We start from the raw sequence: 21,350 nt of genomic DNA, 5'->3' as shown, positions 1-21,350 counted from the left end.
TGTAAATTTCTGTTTTATTGGTAAAAGTTTTCAGTGGAACTGGTTTCTTGATGGTCAGAATCTCCATATGAATCTTCAATGATTGAGTGGATGATCATTAGCCAGGTTTTAGTAAATTTATAATAATTCCAATCATTTACTTAGTTTTACAATGGATTAAAAATTCTAGAAGATAAAATGGTAAAAATAAATATATTTGACTTTTGACTATCCCCCACTTCCCCATTCCTCCATCTCCTATATCTTCTAACCCTTTCTTCCCCCCAAGTGGAAAGGAATTACACTATGGCAACCTTTACATGCCCCCCCCCCCCCCCATGACTCATCTGTCACCTATACTCCTTTGGAGTTGATACCTTGAGGATATACTCTGGCCTCTCCTCAGCACTCCCTCATTTACAGAGTGGAGTAGCACTGTATCTCCTCATACTCCACCCTTTCATCTTCCCTCCTCGTTACCCTCATCACTACCCCCACACACACACACCTTACCTTTCTCCCCATTACCCATTTCCTTCTTATCTTCCCTTCACACACCAGTTTACCCACCCATATGTAATATTGGGTAGCACTACATCTCTACCTCCACCCACCCCACTCTGTACTACCCTCTCACTAACCCGCCCCCCCTTGACACTTTTATGTCGATGGCAGGGGTCAGGCTATATCCTTAGGGTAACTGGTGTAAGAGAGTATAGTGACAGATCTGAAATACTGTAAACAAAATAATTTGTTTTAATATCAACTGACTGCATAGATCCATAACACAGTGAATAATCAGGAAGTCCAGCTTATCAAACCATCCATCACAGGGTTGGTGACGAGTCTAGAGTTCACAGGTAATTTAGAGTTAGGCTACTTCAGAATAATTCTTCACTCATTTTGAAATGTATTTTTTGGTAACTGGTATGTCAAAGAACAAACCCAACGTTTCCTTTGCATGTCATAAAAGGTAACTAAAAGAAGAGTTGAGGTAGGATTCTTCACTCCGACCTTAGAAATCCCTCACCAGCAACGACTCCGCAAACCGACTGATGAGCTGGAAGGTTGTTGGCTGATGGCTGCAGAAGCATCGTCTACCAGGCGTATGAGGGAATCACCAATAAACATGGTGGATGCAGCAATGCACTCTCACAGTGTTACTGCCTCTGTTATTTCTGGAAAGCTACACTTAGGGTCAAACCAAGTCTTACAGAGTGAGATCCTCATTAAAGGCTGTTATAACATGGTTTAGAGACGATACTTAAATGCTTAAACACTTATTTGGAAATGTTGCAGTTACTTAAACCTTTTCAAGATCAGAAAGTATCTTAAGCAACTTAAAAGAAATTAGTTTTATTGCTACTAATAATCTATTTTATGCATGTTATTTATATCGTGAACCTAACAGTTTTTTTTGTTTTTCTTTGTGTCATTCTAACTTCTTTGGAAAGTCCCTGGCAACACAGATGCATAATTTTGTCTACTAACTGATTTTCAAAGAATGATGAATCTTAATTCTTTGTCTTCCTCTCCATTTTCTTTTATTATTTTCTTGAAATCATGGAAGATCATTGTTTCGAAGAAATTGCTCATCCTTGACCATTTCCATTGCTTTATGTTCAGTCTTCTTTCTTTGATATTTCTTCTCTCTTTTCCTTTCTTGTTTTCACCAATAGTTGGTTGGTCTTCATCTGCAACTTGTGTTTCTCCCTCATCACATGATGTTGTAAGGGATGGGTGAAGCTGAGTCACCTAACAGAATCGAAGAGAGAGATGTGCTGCGGAGGTTTGGTTTGGTGTACATAGTAAGTCGTGTTGACGCTGGTGGTGTAGAGGCTGTTTGGTAGTAATCGTGTTGGTCATGACGATGGTGCTGGTTAGTAGTCGTAGACTCGTATTGCTGATGTGGCGACGGCGGTGGTCATCGTGGCTGGACGAAGCTGTTGAAGTGGTCGCTGGAACTGCTGCTGCTGTCGTGTGGTACACGGAACAGTTCTCAAAGAGAAACTGGACCGAGACAAATTTGGCCGCCGAGTTAAAGCTATTTATAACAAACTATTGGCTCACCAGATGGTAGAAATATACTCTATCACGTGACCTTATTAGGGGCCGTGATTGGTCAGTTTGCTTTCTGGTGGGAACGGTTCGAAGAAGTTGCCGATTCGAATAATGATCAGTCACGTGATGACAAGGTTAATGTTTTCTGCTACGTTCGTGTTTGTTTATATTTAAATGAGAAGAATGGCGATAGTAGTTTTGTATCTAATGGCGGGAGGTAGTTTCACTACAATGTTATTGTATTACTGGTTTGGCACTTGAGACAAGATGTTTCTGGGACACTCTTTCAGTTGATTGCCATTATCATTTCTCTTTTTGGCTTTTACTTAGTTTTTCCAAATTCTTCCCGGCAATCAGTTCTGGGATTACTCTTCCTTATAATAAATGTAGCAACTAAGCTTCATTAATCTCATGCTTTTCGTCTTAGCACCTCCTACTGGGCACAATTCTAGCAAAGTTCTGTAGCCTTTGAGGGTCATTGGGACTTGCAAATACAGTTGACATCGCATAATCACTTGTCAGCTTTTGTTAACCCTGCTTTAATTACTGTCACAAACTGACATACAAACATCGTTTCTGATTCCATGCCTTATGAGTGCTCATCATGACGAACTTAGCTGATAGTCTGATACGTTCCACACCAGCATCAACAGTCTTACCAAATTCCACAAGTCAGCAATTCCCCAGGCCTCACCTGGCAGCATTTACATATCTATGAAGTTTATCTCAAGTCAGTAGCCCCCTCAGTAGCACCCCTTCACTTGAAACTCCTTCAGAACAGACTAAACAGTTCGTTTTTCGTGGGCACTCAACACTTTCATGAGGATATCATCACTCTTCTCATCTAGAAACATCTATAAAATACTAACATGGAACCTCCACAAGTCCTGAGTGGTAGAGGATGGTGGGCATCTGATGAATTTCAAGAAAAGATTAAAGGTTATATTGGATAATGTTGTCAATGTAGTAAAAGACAGAATGGTCATGGAACACCATTGTGTATAGAAGGAAGAACTAAACATTAAACAACAGAGAAATTAGCCTCTTAAAAGCTGCTTCCTCTTTTAGACTCACCTTACCAAGTATCAAGACATTTTCTTGAAAGAACTCTGTCCAATATTTGTAACATGTTATAATATCTGAACACAGCTGTGTTAGTATGCACCACCTTCATCAAGCACTAATCTTCTTCTGCAGCATCAACAGTTGGTCTCTTATCAACACTAACAGGTCAGTCATGAGATAAACTGCATGATGAGGAAAATTTAAAGAAATTATTGATATTTCTTTTTCATATAATAAGATAATAGTTTCCAAACAATACCAAGATTCTTCTAGTTCTTTTCCTTAATCACCCAATTATTTAAATCTAAATTTAATTTATATTTCCTGTCTTCCAACGAAGTGTAGAAATTCTAAAGGTGTTAAAATGTTTCTCACACATTTTCCAAAGAATCAATAAACTTTATTTTGATATTGTTTCTTACTTGAGATCCTTTGGCATTTTAGAGACAAGTAACAAGGTGTAATCTTCATGACTTTATCTGTGCTATGAGCTGTGTCAGTTGTTGTTGTGTAACCCCGGGCTAGTCATGGTCGAACAAGCCTATGGCTAAATGGTTAATGTGTTCTAGCCATGACCCTCCCATGCAGAACACCCAAACCCTGTTATTCAATGTATCCTTCTTTCCTAAGATGGCATGGTGTAAACAAGGCTGAGATTTGGCTGTTGTTTCTTACAGATCAAGTGAACCTATAAAGTCCTTTCATCAGTTCATGTTATAAGTAAATTGAAATGGTTCCAACCAGAAACTTAAAACTCACCACATAAATTTACCCTTCATCTGTCACGCATCCTTTACCAAGTATGTATGTATGTATGTACGTACGTACGTATGTATGTATGTATGTATGTATGTATGTATGTATGTATGTAGATGTGTGTGTGTTGTGTGTGCATGCGTTTATGTTTCTCTCTCCTTGTCTTCCCATTGTGTGATAGTTGCAAATGAGTGTCATTTTTTTACAATATTCTGCTAAAACATGTCCAGCCTTGAGGAAGCATTGCCTTGCTTGGAAGCAGGCGAGAGCTGGCAACAAGGAGGACAGCAAGCTATATAAACTTAGTGCAATCATGCCAGCATTAAAACATGAACACTAAAACGATGAGGATGATGATGATGAGGTGGAGAAGGTGAAAGAAGAGAAGGAGGATAGTGATGAAGATGGCGGTGATGTTTACTTTGTAGGGCAGTCTTTGATTGTTATTTCTTTACATTTTGATTTTGTTTCTTTGTTTTCATAGTTTCTTTATAAAGCATTGATAGAGTAATTGATTCCGTTGATATGGAAATATAATGTTATCAGACAGCAGCAACCAAATTAGACCACATCATTGAACACCATTATCATATCTTCTCTCGTCATCTTTACCACGACCACCGCCACCATCACCTCCACCACTACTACCGCCACTGTCATTATCATCACCATCATCATCATTATCATTGTCATCGTCATCATCATTTTTTTCTTTGTGAATTAATTATTTGATTGTTTGTTTGGTTTTCTTTTCCTTTATTTTCTTCATGCCATTCCAGCAAGATTTAGGCTGGTTTCTGATGAATCTTTCTTCACATATCTTAAATATCTTAATTCTTTAATTATCTCATCTTTGAGAAAACATTTCTCACATTCAACTTAATTACTTCTTCCCAGACTCTTCTTGCTCTGCCATCAACTAATGAGACACTCAATTAATAACTCCACTTCACAACCTTGATTATGTGACAACTCTCATTTACATACTTCTGCTTATATTTTTAATGTCCTTTTACTTATTTGTCTCATTAAATTAAATTAACATTTCACTTCCAAAACTTCCTGCAAATATTGTTGAACCGCATCTTATAAAGTTTATGTATGCACCTTACAGAATCTGATAATCATGCAGAGAGAGAGTGAGTGAGTGAGAGTGAGAGAGAGAGAGTGAGTGAGTGAGTGAGTGAGTGAGTGAGAGTGAGTGAGTAAGAGTGAGTGAGTGAGTGAGTGAGAGAGAGTGAGTGAGTAAGAGTGAGTGAGTGAGTGAGAGAGAGTGAGTGAGTGAGAGAGAGTGAGTGAGTGAGAGAGAGTGAGTGAGTGAGAGTGAGTGAGTGTGTCACTGTTGCTAATAGAAGTAACAAACTTGACACAAAGCAACAAAACGATCGCAGTGTTATTGATAAACTGAGGGAATGTCTGACATGAGTCTTCTCAGAAATAACGAAACACAGAAGCAGAAACTTTTCTGCCAACTTGAAGAAAATTAAAGCAAAACCAGATAAAAACGAAGTAAAAATACTATTTAGCTAGAGTAGGCATCAGCAACTTAAACCGGGCCACAGGCCACTGGACCATGTCTAGGCCACATCATGGGCTGCACTCCCCTTCCAACCCATGGGTACTTCACAAGAAGTGCCGCAAAGCCCTTCTTGTCCCTGACTATGGCAGGCGCTCCGTCAGTCATGATGCCACACATGCAAGAGAGGTCAGGTTGACCTCCTTCTGCCAGTCTGTGACTGCCTTGCACACGTCGGCACCAATGGTGGCACCGCTGAGGAGGATGAATCTGATGAAATCCTCAAAATTGATGAAGTCATCCCTGCCACCGAGGAAGAAGATGGCAAACTGAGCCATGCCCTTGATGTCAGTCGACTCGTCCAAGGCAATGGAAAAGAAGCGAGCAGACTGACACGTGTCCTTCAGGGTGCCCTGGACATTGTCAGCCGTCTCCTCTATGTGGCGGGTCAAGGTCCTGGCAGACAGACTGATGGCCTCAAACTCCCTCAACTTAACCACAGAAGCCATTATGCACACCTTGAAGAATTCGGTAAACGGCTTGAGGTTGATGGCCACAAGGTGTGCAACACAGTAGCTGGCCTGAGTGTTGCTCTCAGCAGCTGCTACCGCCGAAGAGACAATCCTCTTCATGAAGGCACATTGCTTCTCCAGTTGGGCACTCAGATGCCCAAACTCTGCCTTCTTCTTGTTGTCAGGCAACACAGCTTGCTTGGGGTGCACCAAAGTGAAGTGATGCTTCACGTTACACACCTTCATAATAGCAGCGGTCTCATGGCAGATGACACACAAAGCCTTTCCCTTGCGCTCGACAATGAAGACTGCTTCCCATTCCTTCTTGAAGGAGTGGTTCTTGTCCAACAGCTTCCTCTTCTTCGTAGGTTGGGTACCTTCAGCCATCTGAAATAACACAGAAAAAATATTTATAACCAAATCAATTGGAGTAGAAGCGAAAAATAGCTTATTGTACAGTGATATTATACTACAGTATCGGAGAAAAGGACGATTTCCTCTTTCTCTCTAACTCTATCAGAATTCTTCTCCAAATTTACATTTATTCAGTGTCAGTTTCATGAAAGTAGGACACTGTTCTGGCTGGGGAGGAGACGGCCACTGATTGGCTCTGTTAAATTTGCTGTCAGTTCAAAAAACCCCGATGTCTCGTAGGTTGCACCTAATGGAAATCCAGACAAGGTGCTGCGGGCCGTATGGGAGGAGCTCACGGGCCACATTTGGTTCGTGGGTCACAGGTTGCCACCACCTGAGCTAGAGTCTTGCACCACTCTTTAATTAATTAACTTGACCAAGCTTTGCCAAAATCAGCAAATTTAGTGTTTGCTATTCTTATATAAAAGAAAAACTGTTCTCATAAGGCTGGGAAAAGTTGATTTGTTATTTGAAGTTGATGAAGCATAATGATGCAGAAACACATGCATCCTACAATCCAGTAACTTCATTCATAGCCCAAAATGTCATCATACTTATTTGCTTTGAGAAGACTTTTCTCCCAAAACTACTTCAGCAGCAAAAGGTTTTTCCATGTCCAAATGCACACAAACCTGTTAAATATGATTTACATGCATTTATCATAAAGATATTATACCAACATTGACACTGATCCCATGTTTATATTATTATTCTCATGGGATATTGAATAGATACAGCATTGATATTTTAATAGTCTCTAAGAATGCCTTTCAGTCCATTAACATCAAACTAAACTACCACCGACAATCAGTCTCACCACCAATCTCCTTGTCTTTGTTTGTTATGTTTGTTGTTGTTGCTATAGCAAGGTGAGTGATAATGTCAATAAGGAGCTTATATGTAAATGAGAGACAGATGTAAGGTTTTATAAAGGATACAACTGCATTTATAGAAGGGATAAGCTATATAGATATATATGGAGGACAGCTTCGTATGTATCTTTATATGTATGATAACAATATGGTTATATAACGATATATGGACAGCTGGGAGACAGTTATATATGTCTTTTGACTATAGTCCCCATTGCCTTCGGGGTTCCAAACTCCTGATCTTATTGCCTTCCTGTGGCTTCTAGACTGTTGGCCCCATTACCCTCAGGATCCATCGTTGGACTAAAATTCAAATGCTTATTATAGTCAATTGTTGATTGTTGATTCGGGAGTATATTAAGGGGGTTCATATTTGGTAATTTATAATCTTGAGTTCAAATCCAAGTGAAATTGTTTTAATATTTTAACATAATACCAAAACACTAAATTAACTCAAATATTCAGTTTTGATGTATGAAAAATAAGAGTTACTATTAGTCAACCAATCATTAGTCAGATAGAACTGAAGTAATTAGTGATGCAGCCCCAAAGTAATTAAAAAGGTAGGCTCGAAAGTAATGCCACAGATGCTTTATAATTTGACAACAGCAACTAAGTGTTTTATTGAAAGTAAACAGACCCCTAATTACTATGCAAATATGTTGTTTAATGTACAATCATGTGCGATTCACATTAGTTTCTACAAAACATTTCAGCATTAAAATAAGAAGCATTCACTGAACAGTAATAAATTTCTCCTCAGTTAGTTTACAATCATTTTACTTTAGTATCTGAGAAAATCAGCCAATAAAGAAAGATCAATTTCTCTTCTGCCTCAGAACCATCCACTTTCTATAAACAAGATTCTAACAATCTTGTCCTCAGTCACTCTTGATAACAATGCCACTTGTTCGACTCGTTTTATAGTCTACATTATAAACTTGTTTTTACTTTATTCCCTTGTTACAATAACATTAATTTCTTGACAATAATTTTTTTTTTTTTAAAATAATAACCATTATCTCCATACAACTGAAAATTCCAATAGCAAACATGTTTATGCCATTTCTAGTATGTTTGTTTAGCCAACTTGCTTAGGACACATTTCTCTGTATATAATAAGACACGAGCGTTTATATGCATTTAATTATGTATATGTCTTGTTCATTATGTATGCCTGGATGCACAAACCTTGTTTTATGTCTGTTTTGTATTTTTTATAGTTTAAACTCCCAGAGTATAAACTCTCATTAATGTGTATTAGAAATGTATGAGTGTGAATATATATATATATATATATATATATATATATATATACACACACACACACACACACACACAGAAATGAAATACTGAAAAGTTATATATGTGTGTCTATGAGAAGAAACTTGTGTATAAGATATAGATGTATGTCATTCATTTGAAGGAAGTGTTGATGCTTGACTTCTCGTCCAGACCCATGTCTTTGTTAAATCAATTTTATGGCACCACACTGTAATATATTTCTTTCTCACAACTAGTCTATGAATTAATTCCTACTTTCTCCGGTTACACTTGTCAGACAGTATCACTTCATGTTAATATTCATTTGCTGGGATCTGGTCTTAATTTGCCAGTTGGAAATAAATACAAGAGATGTAATATAGTTTGCAGTCATGCCGGAGTTTGACATTTTGCCAGAGAAAATGGAAATATGAATTTATTGAGTAAAAGATCTTTTATTATGATGCCTCTTGGTAATATTGAAGTATCAATCTAATTATTGTATATTTAGTGGGTTAATGTAACCTACTTACTTTTCAAACTTTAACAGATATATAAGACAAACTATAAAGCATTCAGTGAACAAACATGCTATGATGGCTGTACATCATCATCATCATTGTCTTTGTTGTCATCATCATCATCAGTCTTAGACCTAAAACTATTTTCCACTATCAAGCATGTTGAGTATATCCATGAAATCATTCTCCCATCAATCCATGCCATTTTCAGTGATGCCTTTAACTCTGTCTTGAGATAACTGCTTCCATTAGGTTCTCTCACTACTGGTATTTGCTCTCTGTGATATTAATACATTTAATTTAGCATGTCCCTCACAGTGTGGTGCAAGTTGAGAGTTAACTGGACTACAAACAAAAGAAAAACAGCAGCACAAAAGTACAATTGTTGCACAGATCAAAACTAAAAATATTATCATACTCTCCGTCTCCCTTTAAATATTAACATCCTGCAACAACTGTCTGTAACATCATTAACCTTACCATTACTGAGAGTCTCCCCTGATGCAGGCACATTCTCAACAGAGTCAAAAATACATCTATGGGGACTCTCTTCAGGACCAGGAAATATTTCAGAACCCTTTAATTGCTACCCTTCAACAAATTTCAAGCAAGACTCACAATGGAATACTGCTCTTACCCTTCTATCACATGGAACGCTGCTGCTGCTGCTGCTGCTGCTGCTCAACAGATATTAATACACCCACCAATACCCTCTGGTTGTTTTTGTTCTCCATCCACTCTCATCTTTTTTTATCCTCTTATACACCCTTCAAGCTCCATACCAACCAATCCTTCTTCCTCAAAACATTGTCCATCTGGAATTCTTTTCCCTGTATATGTTGATGTTGCTAGTCGCAGTGGTCCTTTTAAAACCATGGACACAGGCCATCTGTTCAGTCCATCATCATCATTTAATGTCTATGCTTCATCTTGTTGGATGATTTGACAGGATCCGGTGGGCCCAAGGTTTCATAAGGCTCCACTTTGGAGTGGTTTCTATAACTGGATGCCCCTCCAAATGCCAACCCCTTTACAGTGTACACTAGGTGCTTTTTCTTGTGTGCCACCAGCACTTGTAAGGTTGCCATACAGCTTGCAAGACCACAAGCTAAAGGGGGCAGCTTTACGCTAGGATATAAGGGGTAAAAATATGAAAGAAGGGTCCTGATCAGAAGAGGTTCCCTGTAGAGGAGCTACATGGCTATTCACATTTTAGTAGAGATGATGAGGGTGGTTGGGTGAGGTTGGAAGTGATATAAATAGTGGTGATGCATCAGTGTAGGTCCTTAAGGTACATAGTGAATAGAAACCAATAAAAATTTTTAAAAGAATCGGAATCAGTCATTAAAAGTCATTTCCATGGCTATGATATTTTAATTATTATACTAATAACTCAAACACAATCATTTCTAACTCATTGGCAGTGAGTTTATGTCTTTAAACATGATTCAAAATACAGCATTTTATTCCTGATAAAAGTTGTTTCTTCCTGCTACTGTATTATGTATAACTTGCTAAAAAGCAATTCTGATTTTGAAAAGGGAAAATAATCTTAACGATCAAAGTGCTTCTGTGCTGAAATGCAGAAGCTTTTTATTTATTTATAAAGCATAATGGCTTTTGATAAATAATGTTACATACCTCAGTCAAAACATAAAGAAAAGGAGATACCATTTCTTCTTCATAAAAAGTAGTTTGTCTCGAGAAGAGGAACCAACTGCAGCAAGTTGTGCAAATGTCTACACTTTTCAATTTATGTTACTTTTTCCAGCATGGGACAAACACAGGTAAAAATTATACAAATAAAAAAGTATTTGTTAATAATAACAACTTGTAAGACAGAAACCATCAATGCCGGTGCCTGCCAGTTATTGTTGGTTTCATCTGGTTTCACACCAACAACTTCCATGCTCATCACAGTGGCCTTCTAATCAACTTGGCATCAGAACTTGCAGGCACAACCTAAAATTTTAGGTTCAATATAAGTTGCACAAACCCTCTCCACTCTATTGACATGACCCCAAGACAAGCCAGGGCAAGATATCCAGTACCAATAGGGGTCAGTATTGCATTTTATCATTTGTTCTAGTCTTGTAATGTAAAAAGAGAAAATTATTTACCATTTTTTGGGGTTCAATTTTTACAAGTTACACAATATTAAACATCTTTAGAACAATTGATTTGCAAAAGTAAACCTAGCTCTACCCTACACCCTCATCTGTTCCATTATAAACATGACATTAACATTATTCTTTCTAACGATCATATCTCTTGATTAAATTTATCTATATGTTTACAGTGAGCCCTGTGTCCCTTTGTGACAAGTTCAGTTCAGATTGAAAGACAATTGTGTAATATTGTTGAACCAATGAGAGCGTCAGACTCACTGATGCTGTTCTCAATATTAGCCATGTCAGTGGTGCACCAGGCTTCAACATGAAAGAGAATTAGCCTCAGAGATAAGCTGGTTCATTATTCATAGCCTTTACCAGATTAGAGTCTCTCATTCTTCTTGCTTTTGATCGACAACATCCCCTTAACTCTCTCTCTCTCTCCTTATATATACATAACACAGGTACATCAAGGTTTTCCATGATAATTATTTCTGTGTGCTTGCATGTGCACACACGCATGCACACACACACACACACACACACACACACACATACATACATGCACACTCACATACACACACACACACACACATGCACATACATGCACACACACACACACACACACACATACACACACCTCTTGTCATGCTGCTCTTCCACAATTATTCACCATTTTCTGATAATTCTCATTGAATCACTTCATTGAATGAACGTTCCAGCAAACAGTCTTTTCCTGGTTGTTGTGGTTGTTGTTATTGATGTTGATGTTCTTGTTGATGATGGTATTGTTGTAGATGTTGTTGTTTTATCCTAATCCAACCGACCTGGTATCATAGACATTCCAACTTTGACAATCTCATGTTTCTCTTGAACTTTGTCTACCAAGGGCTACATTGCCCAATATGACCCTTCTTTTTAAGATAGTAATTTGAGGAAGATTTGGCTGCTATTTCTAGCAAGTCATACCACAACAAAGAGCCTGACTTACTGTTGTTGATTAGGGAACTGACAGATTCAGAACAATTGCTAAACATGGTAATTCTCCTCACCCACCCATATACCCAAGATGATTCAACCTCAGAACCTCTTCCATCTCTTAATAATATCCAACCCATTTAAAGATGGTAGATTAGCAGAATCAGTAGAGCAACAAACAAAGTATTATGTTCACGCATACTATCGACAGCAGGTATTATGTTCCAAGATCAAATCCCTTCAAGGTGAGATAAACTAAAAGGATGATAAATCAAAATACCAGTTAACTACTGAGGTCAATTGATACCCCAAGTTTTCATATTCTTGAGAGCATCTTCTATCAATTTGCATAGAGCTCAATGAAGGTTGGTCTACCACATTAAAGAAACCCCACTTTTACTGATTCAGGCCCTCACTGAATTAGCCAAAGTAGAGTTTCTCAGCTAAAACATTAAATCTGTAAAGTCTAATTTGCCCTGCAGTGATATTCAACTTATAAAAAGTCTTCTTTGGATTGATAGCTTCATTGATCTTCGAGTCTGAAGATATATTCCCAAAACGAAGAGGGAACAAGGCTACTGGAGTTCTGGGATGCAAATAACCTAATGATCTGCAACATCATCATCTTTAATGTTATATCACCTGAAGAAATGACTCCATGAAGATGATCAACCCAATGGCCATGGATACTACAGACTACACTGCAATCATACCACGAATACAGATTGTGATCTTCAGAGACATGTGATTTGTGGAAACATGAGTAGTGATGCATTAAATGTTCATAAATTCCATCCAAGGACTATTGTTATTATCATACTATCATACATTATATCATATTTTATAATTTTCATCCCTTTCTAGCCCCATCTTTGTCACTACCACCTTTTATAATGTAAGTAACCATGTAGTTCCTCTACAGTAAAATACCTGTTCTGTTCTGGACCCTTTTCTCAAACCTTAACCCCTCATCTCCTAACATAAGGCTACCTCTCTCCAATTGAAGGAGATCTCAGCATTACAAAATGTATGGCAACCTCACTAGTGCAGCTGCCTGCCATGAAATAATTAGCCAGTATATGTTGTAAAATGGTTGGTATAAGGAAGGTTATCCAGCCATAGAAATTATACCAAAGCAAACACTGGAGCACAATCCTTTATTTATTTTTTTTAACCATCTAACCCATGCCAGCATGGAAGCTCATCATCATCATTATCATCATCATTACCACCAACACTACTACAAACACCATCATCTTCCCCATCTTCATTTTACATCTGCTTTCCATGCTGACATAAGTTACACAGGTCATTACTATTCTAAGGCATTTGTAATTCACACTTTCTGCTCTTTTAGAAATGTGTCACATACCCATACACTTACACTCTCCAATCGTTGGCATCGTTCCTGTAGATGGATGCTCTTCTTATCACCAACCATTTTCCAGAGTGTTCTGAGGGCATTTTATAATGGTGCCAGCTCTAGAGAGGTTGTCAAGACCATGACATTCCCACCTTATGTTGTCTCCAATCATTTGCTAATCACTTTACAGAGTGATATGAATATTTGTAAGAAGACCTTTATACAAGGTTGTAGCAAAGACAAAGACAAGATGCTGTATTACCTGATAAATGATTCTGTTATATTTTGGAAAAGCTTTCCTTGATTAAATATAAGACAGAAAATAATGTAAGAATTCAAATTCAAAGTGTTATTATTGGAAGAGGCTATTCTAATGTGTTGTGGGTATACAGGGTGCCTGTTATTGTGACATTGGTTCTTGTTCTCTATTTGAAAATAAACAGATAGTGACTGGAACAGTTTATACGGGGTCTTAAATAGCTCGACTGATTGCTCTATTAAGGTAATAGTTTCAATTTCAACACAAAGTCCCATATTCAAGTCAGTTGTGAAACAATTACAATTCCAAAATAGTATACAACCTATATAGAAATAACTGATGTAGATTAATATATATTATACATTGTTTTTCACAACTAATAACTAATGCAGATTATATTATAAAACTATTGTTTCTTGTAACAGACACAAGGGTGATATAAATTATGAACTAATTTATTCCTTGGGAATTATATAATGTGGCAATTGATTAAAAATGCTATGTGATACAGCTAATCTTATTGAATTAAGGCTCCCCAGCTGCTTCTAAATCAAAACTATTGCACCAGTTTCTACTGCAATATATTTTTTTCAATAATTTTATTAATGTTTGCTTCTCCACACAAAACAGAAGATAGAAACAGTGACTGGGATTCTGAAATACTGCATCAAAAAAAAACAAAAAACAAAACCATAACACCAGCTTTGAAATCATTATTGATGATAATTGGATCAATAGCGTGCTAGCAAAGTAAAATGAAAATCAGGGAATTTTGAAGTGGCAGAATAGAAATCTGTAGAAGCTTGTGTGAATTAGTGTGATAGTGTGTGTGTGTGTGTGCGCATGTGTATGTGTGTGTGTGTACATATACGTACACACACACACACATACTTATTTTTTTGTTAAATTCAAGTTTCTTGGGATTTCAAGTTTTGCCTCACATCTTCTTCAACCACTGAAGAAAGCTTCACTTTTGAGCATTTTTATAAGAAGATCATCAAATGATAGGAATGGAGTGGGACTAATGTTTTAAATTTGTAGAAAAAAGATTAGAATGAAAGGAAATTTTTAGAAGATTTGTGGTAGGAAACTAATGAAATTGTTTAAAAGCAAAAAAAGAAAAAAACACTGATTCAGGAAAAATAAGAGATAAGTAGAAATTTTGAATAAATATAAGTCAGCATTTATTGAGGAGTTAGAAAACACCTTGGAAGAATGTAGGATGGTTGCTTAAATGGATTCAAGTAGATCAGGGTGTTAAATAAGGTTTTGTATTAATTATAAGTGATTGTATGAACTGATACATAATTGTGTACTTGCATACAATGTACACACTCATGCATGCACACATGTCACAAGCACGTAATGCATTGATGTATGTCATCATAAGAAACAACAATATTGTAACACCTACTGCAGGATGTGCCCATCGATACCACATCTGTACAGAGTATAAGCCCTGAGTAAAACTGAAAAATTACATCTGTGCTACTTGTGTTTCAAAGAACAATTGAATGATGGCATCACTCCAAATTGAGTTGTCCCTATAATGTATCCATTTGCTATTCTATCTGTGATTATTTTAAATCTTTCTGTAAGAAAGGAGCTGGTTTTCAACAAAGAAACAAAGCTTCATCATTGGAATGTAGATAATAAAAATAAATTCACATTTTGAACTTCACAAAAATCTTGCATATTTTTACCGAAATGTGCAGCTTGCTAGTTATGTTGAAATGTTATGCGAATAGATGTAACTGCAAAGTCGTCTATAATATAGGATCAGCTTCTGAATCTCAAATGCATCGATCACTTTATTTGATGAAATTAGCATCAAAACTGGTAACCTGTCTTTTCAGGGAAAAGTCAGTCTCTGGTTGATATTTTCTTTTCCAATTCTCCTAATTACAACTTATATTATGGTAAGCTATTGTCTTTTTACTTGTTTAGTCAGGGATGGAAAGATATCCCTTATTTTTCAGGGCCTCAAAGATTGGTTGGAGAAAGGAAGAAAGAAATGGTCTTCAAAGCAAAGTTGTACCTCCAATTCTCAAACTCTATTGAAAGTATCCGAGTAATTTATTAAGCTAATGATTTCAGTGTGCTACTGATTCCATATTCATTAATCTGCAGACTTGTGTAGTGTAGTCTGCAGCTCCAGCTTCTGGCCCGCAGACCTGCTGTGTCCTTTCATTGCCTTTACTTCTACAACTACATCATTGGTTCTTCCTCTTTGGATCGAAGTCTGGTTGGTCTGGTGCTATTTCTACTGAAGCCTATCCTACTAGTCTCTTTTTTCTCACACATCATGCCTTCATTTCATCTGCCCAGAACCTGAATAAACCATTTCCCTCGCTGCCAATCTTCCTTGTCCTGGGTCTGTAAAAGCCATGACTGTATCCCATCCCCACCTTTACATGAAGTTTTCTTCAATAGGTTTTGAACACAGAACTACAAATCTTATTATTTGAATGAATCCTGATTCCTAAATTTCTGGGTGTCTCTGACAGGGTCTGAAATCATAATCCATGAATGGAAGTGATAACGTTTCGTGGAACCCCCGGTTGAACTGTTTTCAGGTATTGAGTTGCAAAACTGTCAAAGTAACTCAGAATTTCAAATCAAAGAAGTTCAAAGGTGTAATATCATTGCTGTTCCTAAGGAAATTAATAAATATCATAATGCAATTACATTTTCAATCAAGACTGTAAACATAAGGGGTTTAAATTCACTGACAATACATCTAATCTCTTTCAAATATTAATTAAATGAATAGCTAATTACAATAGATATCTGATTAAGGATTATCATTAATAATAATAAAAGGGTATAAAATAAAGCCTTAATTTATTTCCAGTTATCTGGTTTAGGAATATAGTCTAATTTAAAAGTTAAGGAGTTTGAAAATGGTTTTATATTATATATTTTGACTGTTTTGCATGTTTATATAATAAAATTTCATAATTTGGGCTGAAAATAGCTGGTATCTGCATGAGTGGCACATAATTCTTCTGATCCGTCAAGGTTAAATGAAAATTCTGATCAATCTTGGTAAGAAGATATATTTGTGATGACAGCAGCTGAAAATGTAAACAAGTCTTTTATGAAAAGAAAGAATAAATCTGTGTAATGAGATATTTTGGTAGAATGCAGATGTGATTGGATTTTGTTTTAACATTTTATTGCTTTCTTTGCTCTTTTTAGTAAGATATTGATAGCATTTATTACAAATTGTTGTAATTGGCTGAGAGCCAAAGTACACGAAGAGGGAAAAGGCTGAACAATTTAAGCAAACATTCTACTTATTAATGTAAGTTCTTGGTTTTTTGACTCTCTTAAACTTCATATAAAATTTTATGATACAACAAAGGTAGCAAGTTATCAGATTGAATCTTATGTGTGACTACATTTCATGTTCAAATACTACCAACACCAACTTTGCTTTTCAGCTCAATTACGATCATTCCCTCAAAGAAATAATCTTGCATATCTTGCAAAGAAATAATGGTTAAGACATTCGGTTCACAGCACAGCATCCTGGACCAGAATCTTTTATAATAGCTTTGAGTCAGCCAAACCCTTTTTGGTAAACAGAAATTTTGTATAAGTCAATCAGATGTGTATGTGTGTATAGATATGTGATGGTATCAACAGGTTCCCGGACTAGTTACGTTTGATAAATAATAACTAAGTTTTTATCACCCTCTCCTTTGAAATAGTGACCTTGCACAGCAATACACTCGTCCCAGTGTTCCTGCCACTTTTAGAATCCAGCCTGGAAGTTGTTTTCTGTAAGCAAGTCAAAAAATTTCTGTGATTCACTCTGGATCTCCACAATTGTGTTAAAATGGCCACCTTTGAGCCGCATTTTCATCTCGTGGAAGAGATGGAAGTCCACAGGTGCTAAATTTGGTGACTAGGGTGGGTAGGGAAGTGATACCATGGTGGTTTTTGGTGAGAAACTCATGAATGAGGAGAGCTCGGTGAAGAATCCAATTCTTTGTGCTCCACAGATCCAATCCCTTTCGTTGAATGTCCTCCTTCAAATGCTTCAAAACGTCACATTGGAACTCGCAACTGATGGTCTGGTCCTGGTGGGGAGAATGATTTTAATGTATAATGTAAATTGTATGTGAAATATTCATTTCATAGATAACATAAATTTTATGTGGAAGAGAAATTTAATAACACAAATTTCAAATAAAGTAGAAATCTAATATTTAGAACAAATTTCACTTGTAACAATTATATTTTGTAACAAATCTAATGAGAAGCACAAATTTCAAACGTAGCATATTTGTGAAATAGTGCTTTTGCCATGTAAAAAACACCCAATACACTCTGTAAAGTGGTTGGCATAGAAAGGCCATTCAGCCGTAAAAATCATGTCATAACAGACAAATAGGGACTGGTGCAGCCCTCTGGCTTGCCAGCTCCTGGCAAACCATCCAACCCATGCCAGCATGGAAGACAGATGTTAAATGACGATGATGATGATGATATGTAGTTTAAACTGTAACACCCTTTTAATATGCAAATAAATTTAATATGAACTTTAGGACATAACTTAAAATTAAAGGTGTAATGAAAATTTTATGTGTCCAACCAATGAACTACATTAGTTTTTGGTGTAAACGTAACACAAAGTAACTGAGTTACATAGAATTGCTTTGTTCCAACTCTTACCTGAGGGCAGAATACAAATGACTGAAGATTGTTTAGTGTAACCTCAGGAGGAAAACGGTTACAGCAATGAGAGCGGATAATGTCTATAAACGAGGTTTACTGGTTTATAACATGTGTTGCTAGAGAGAGAGAGAGAGAGAGAGAGAGAGAAGATGGCAATTGAAATGAAGAAATGAGGAAGGGATCTTAAATTGTGAGGTCTGACAAATGAGATGATGCAAGATAAATGATATGGTGTGGGGTGGGATAACAGAATGGGCTGCAGTCATTATTCTCAGTTCATGGTGAAAGGTAAAACAGATGTTATGATTAATGACAACAGCGGAGGGGGGGGGGGTAGCTGGTGGTGGTGGTGGTGCAGCTGCTGCTTGTGTCAGCAATGATGATGATGATGATGATGACGACAACGATGGCAGTATCAGCTGCTGCTGCTGCTGCTGCTGCTGCTGCCGCTCCATAATGTTTCTGTCCATACATGAGCAATTACTAGAAACGCAAACTGCATTTAAGCTAGCAATGAATGATAAAGTGTCTCATTATCGTTCACCTCATCATATTATGGTGGGACAGGAAGCTTTAAAGCATCTGTCCCTTAACTCAATGGGAAATCAATGACGAACACAATCAACAATATGTTCAATAAAAATTCATCTTGAATGCCTGTTGACCTTTGAACTACTTTATCTGTTGGTGGCCTGAATATTTAGCTTCTTCCACTCAAATCTTTTCTTTCTGACTAAAATAAAAAGTCAAATTCAATACAAGGAACTTGTCAGGCATCTCACATTCCATTTTTTTACGATGGAACCATGTTTCCTAAACACTGGAATCACAGACACAATTGCTTACTTTTGGTATCTGGAATAGCTGCTACTACTACTACTACTACTACTACTACTACTACTACTACTACTACTACTACTACTACCACTACTACTACTTCTACTACTACTACTACTACTATTACTACTACTACAAAAGTATAGATATGACAGCAAACATCAACTGCACCTATTGCTCCTCATTACGGAGCTACGTGTGACTTGGTCTTTTCAGGGGTGGACAGATGTGTGTATGTTGTAATTAATATGGGGTGTTGTTTCTTGTGGTGAGTGCATTGTCAACGTGCTGTATAGATTGCCTTACAAAATTAAGTGCACCGTATGTGTTGTGTGGGTTGTGTTCAGTATGAGGGGCAATGATTGTGTAGGATGTGGGGTGAATGGTTTGTTTTATATACATTAGAAGACTGTTACAACTTAGTGAGTGGTGATGTGGCTCATTGTTGATGGACTCTCAAAAACAACGAATGAGCATTCAGCCTTTGCCAAACGAGCTGCACAAATGATTTGTTTAAATGTCCATGCTTAGCTCACTCTCTCTCCATCGAATCGATGTTCTCTGAACAGGTGCACACAGGTGTACCACTCGTCAGGTGTCAAAGTAATCACAAAGCAACATGAAACGAAATGTTTTGCTCAAGAACACAGCACACCACTCGGTCTAGGAATTGAAACCATCGACCACATTTGGATGGTGCTTTTACATGCCACTGGCACGAGAGCCAGTCAATGCAGCACTCTGGCATCAGCCACTTTCAGATGGTGCTTTTTATGTGCCACCATCACAGAAGCCAGTCGGAGCAAGGGGGCTGGCATCGACCATGTTTGGATGGTTCTTTTTACGTGCCACCAGCACAGGGAGCCAAACAAGTGGCGCTGGTATGAGCCACAACTACAATTTTCATTTGTTGATGGCAATTATCAGGTCATCCCATAAGTTCTGTCCAAATTTTTAAAAAGTAAACAAGTGATCAGATGTTATATTTAATTGAAATTTAATCATCAATGTACTTTCCCTGAATATCTATGACTTCCTTCCATCTACTTACAAGCTTTTTAATCCCATCAATGCAAAACTCTTTTGGTTTCAAAGCAAAGAACTCTGAAATGTCAGTTTCGACCTCCTCCTGGCTTGCAAAAGTTATGTCCCCCAAATGATTCTGTAAACTACGAAACAAATGGTAGTCTGAAGAAGCAAGGCCGGGAGAATAGGGTGGATGAGGAAGTTTTTCCCAACCAAGCTCTTCGATTTTCTGTGATCTGATCTTTGCAGTGTGGGGTCACGCATTGTCCTGATGAAACATCACTCCTTTTTAATTCACGAAAGCAGGTCTTTTTTACTTCAAAGCTTGGTTCAAATGCTCTAATTGCTGACAGTAGACTTGAGCATTGATTGTTGCATAAGGTGGTAACAATTCAAAGTGAATTACTCCTTTGTAATCCAACCGGATAGAGAGAAGAACCTTTTTCCCCATGAAGTTCCCTTCTCGGTTGTGGTTGAGCTTTTTCCCTTTTACCAATCCACTGTTTACGACATTTAACATTTCAATAGAAGATCCATTTTTCATCACCAGTCACAAATCTATCCAAAAAGGGTGAAATGAATTCACGAGAATGGAGAGAAGAGCACATGTCAACTCGGGATTTGTGGTTGCTTTCGGACAATTCATGAGGCACCCATTTTCCAAGTTTAGGAACCTTTCCAAGTTGTTGAAGATGATGATGAACAGTTGTATGGTTTGAACTAAGCTTTATTGCCAATTCTTCAACCGATAATGCAGGATTTTCTTCAAGTAATGCCTCAAGGAGCTTATCATCAAACTCAACTGGACGTCCTGTTCGGTCTTCATCTTCAAGGCAGAAATCTCCACTTCTGAATTTTGCAAACCATCTTCTGCAAGTTCTTTCATTCAAGCATTCTTTCCCATAAACTGAGTGTATGTTTCGAGTCTCTTCGGCTGCAGAGTTTCCTTTTTTGTACTCATAAAGCATTATGTGCCTCAAATGCTCTTTGGATACTTCCATGTTAGAAAGAGTTTTAATCAAAGAAATTTTAATTCTATTATTCTGTAAAATAATATTTAATTACTTTAAATGTACACAAATGCATAAAAATAATTTTTAATTCCATTAGACATTCTAAAATACTATTAAA

General features: G+C 37.2%; 1 protein-coding gene across 1 annotated transcript; it reads right to left on the bottom strand.

Moving 5' to 3' along the window:
• Positions 1–5,541: 5,541 nt before the first annotated feature.
• On the bottom strand, positions 5,542–13,489 carry LOC106867905 (general transcription factor II-I repeat domain-containing protein 2B-like). The gene is made up of 2 exons (XM_014912973.2): positions 13,433–13,489; positions 5,542–6,276 (listed from the first exon to the last, which is right to left on the bottom strand). The coding sequence occupies exons 1-2, from the start codon at positions 13,487–13,489 to the stop codon at positions 5,542–5,544; spliced, it is 792 nt and encodes a 263-aa protein (XP_014768459.2).
• Between the last annotated feature and the right edge of the window lie 7,861 nt (positions 13,490–21,350).

This window comes from Octopus bimaculoides, chromosome 1 (genome assembly GCF_046866305.1).
Source record: "Octopus bimaculoides isolate indiv1 chromosome 1, ASM4686630v1, whole genome shotgun sequence".
NCBI classification, from domain to species: Eukaryota; Metazoa; Mollusca; class Cephalopoda; order Octopoda; family Octopodidae; genus Octopus; species Octopus bimaculoides.
The sequence above is the reverse complement of the archived record's forward strand: the minus strand, read 5'-3'. Positions and strand labels throughout refer to the sequence as shown.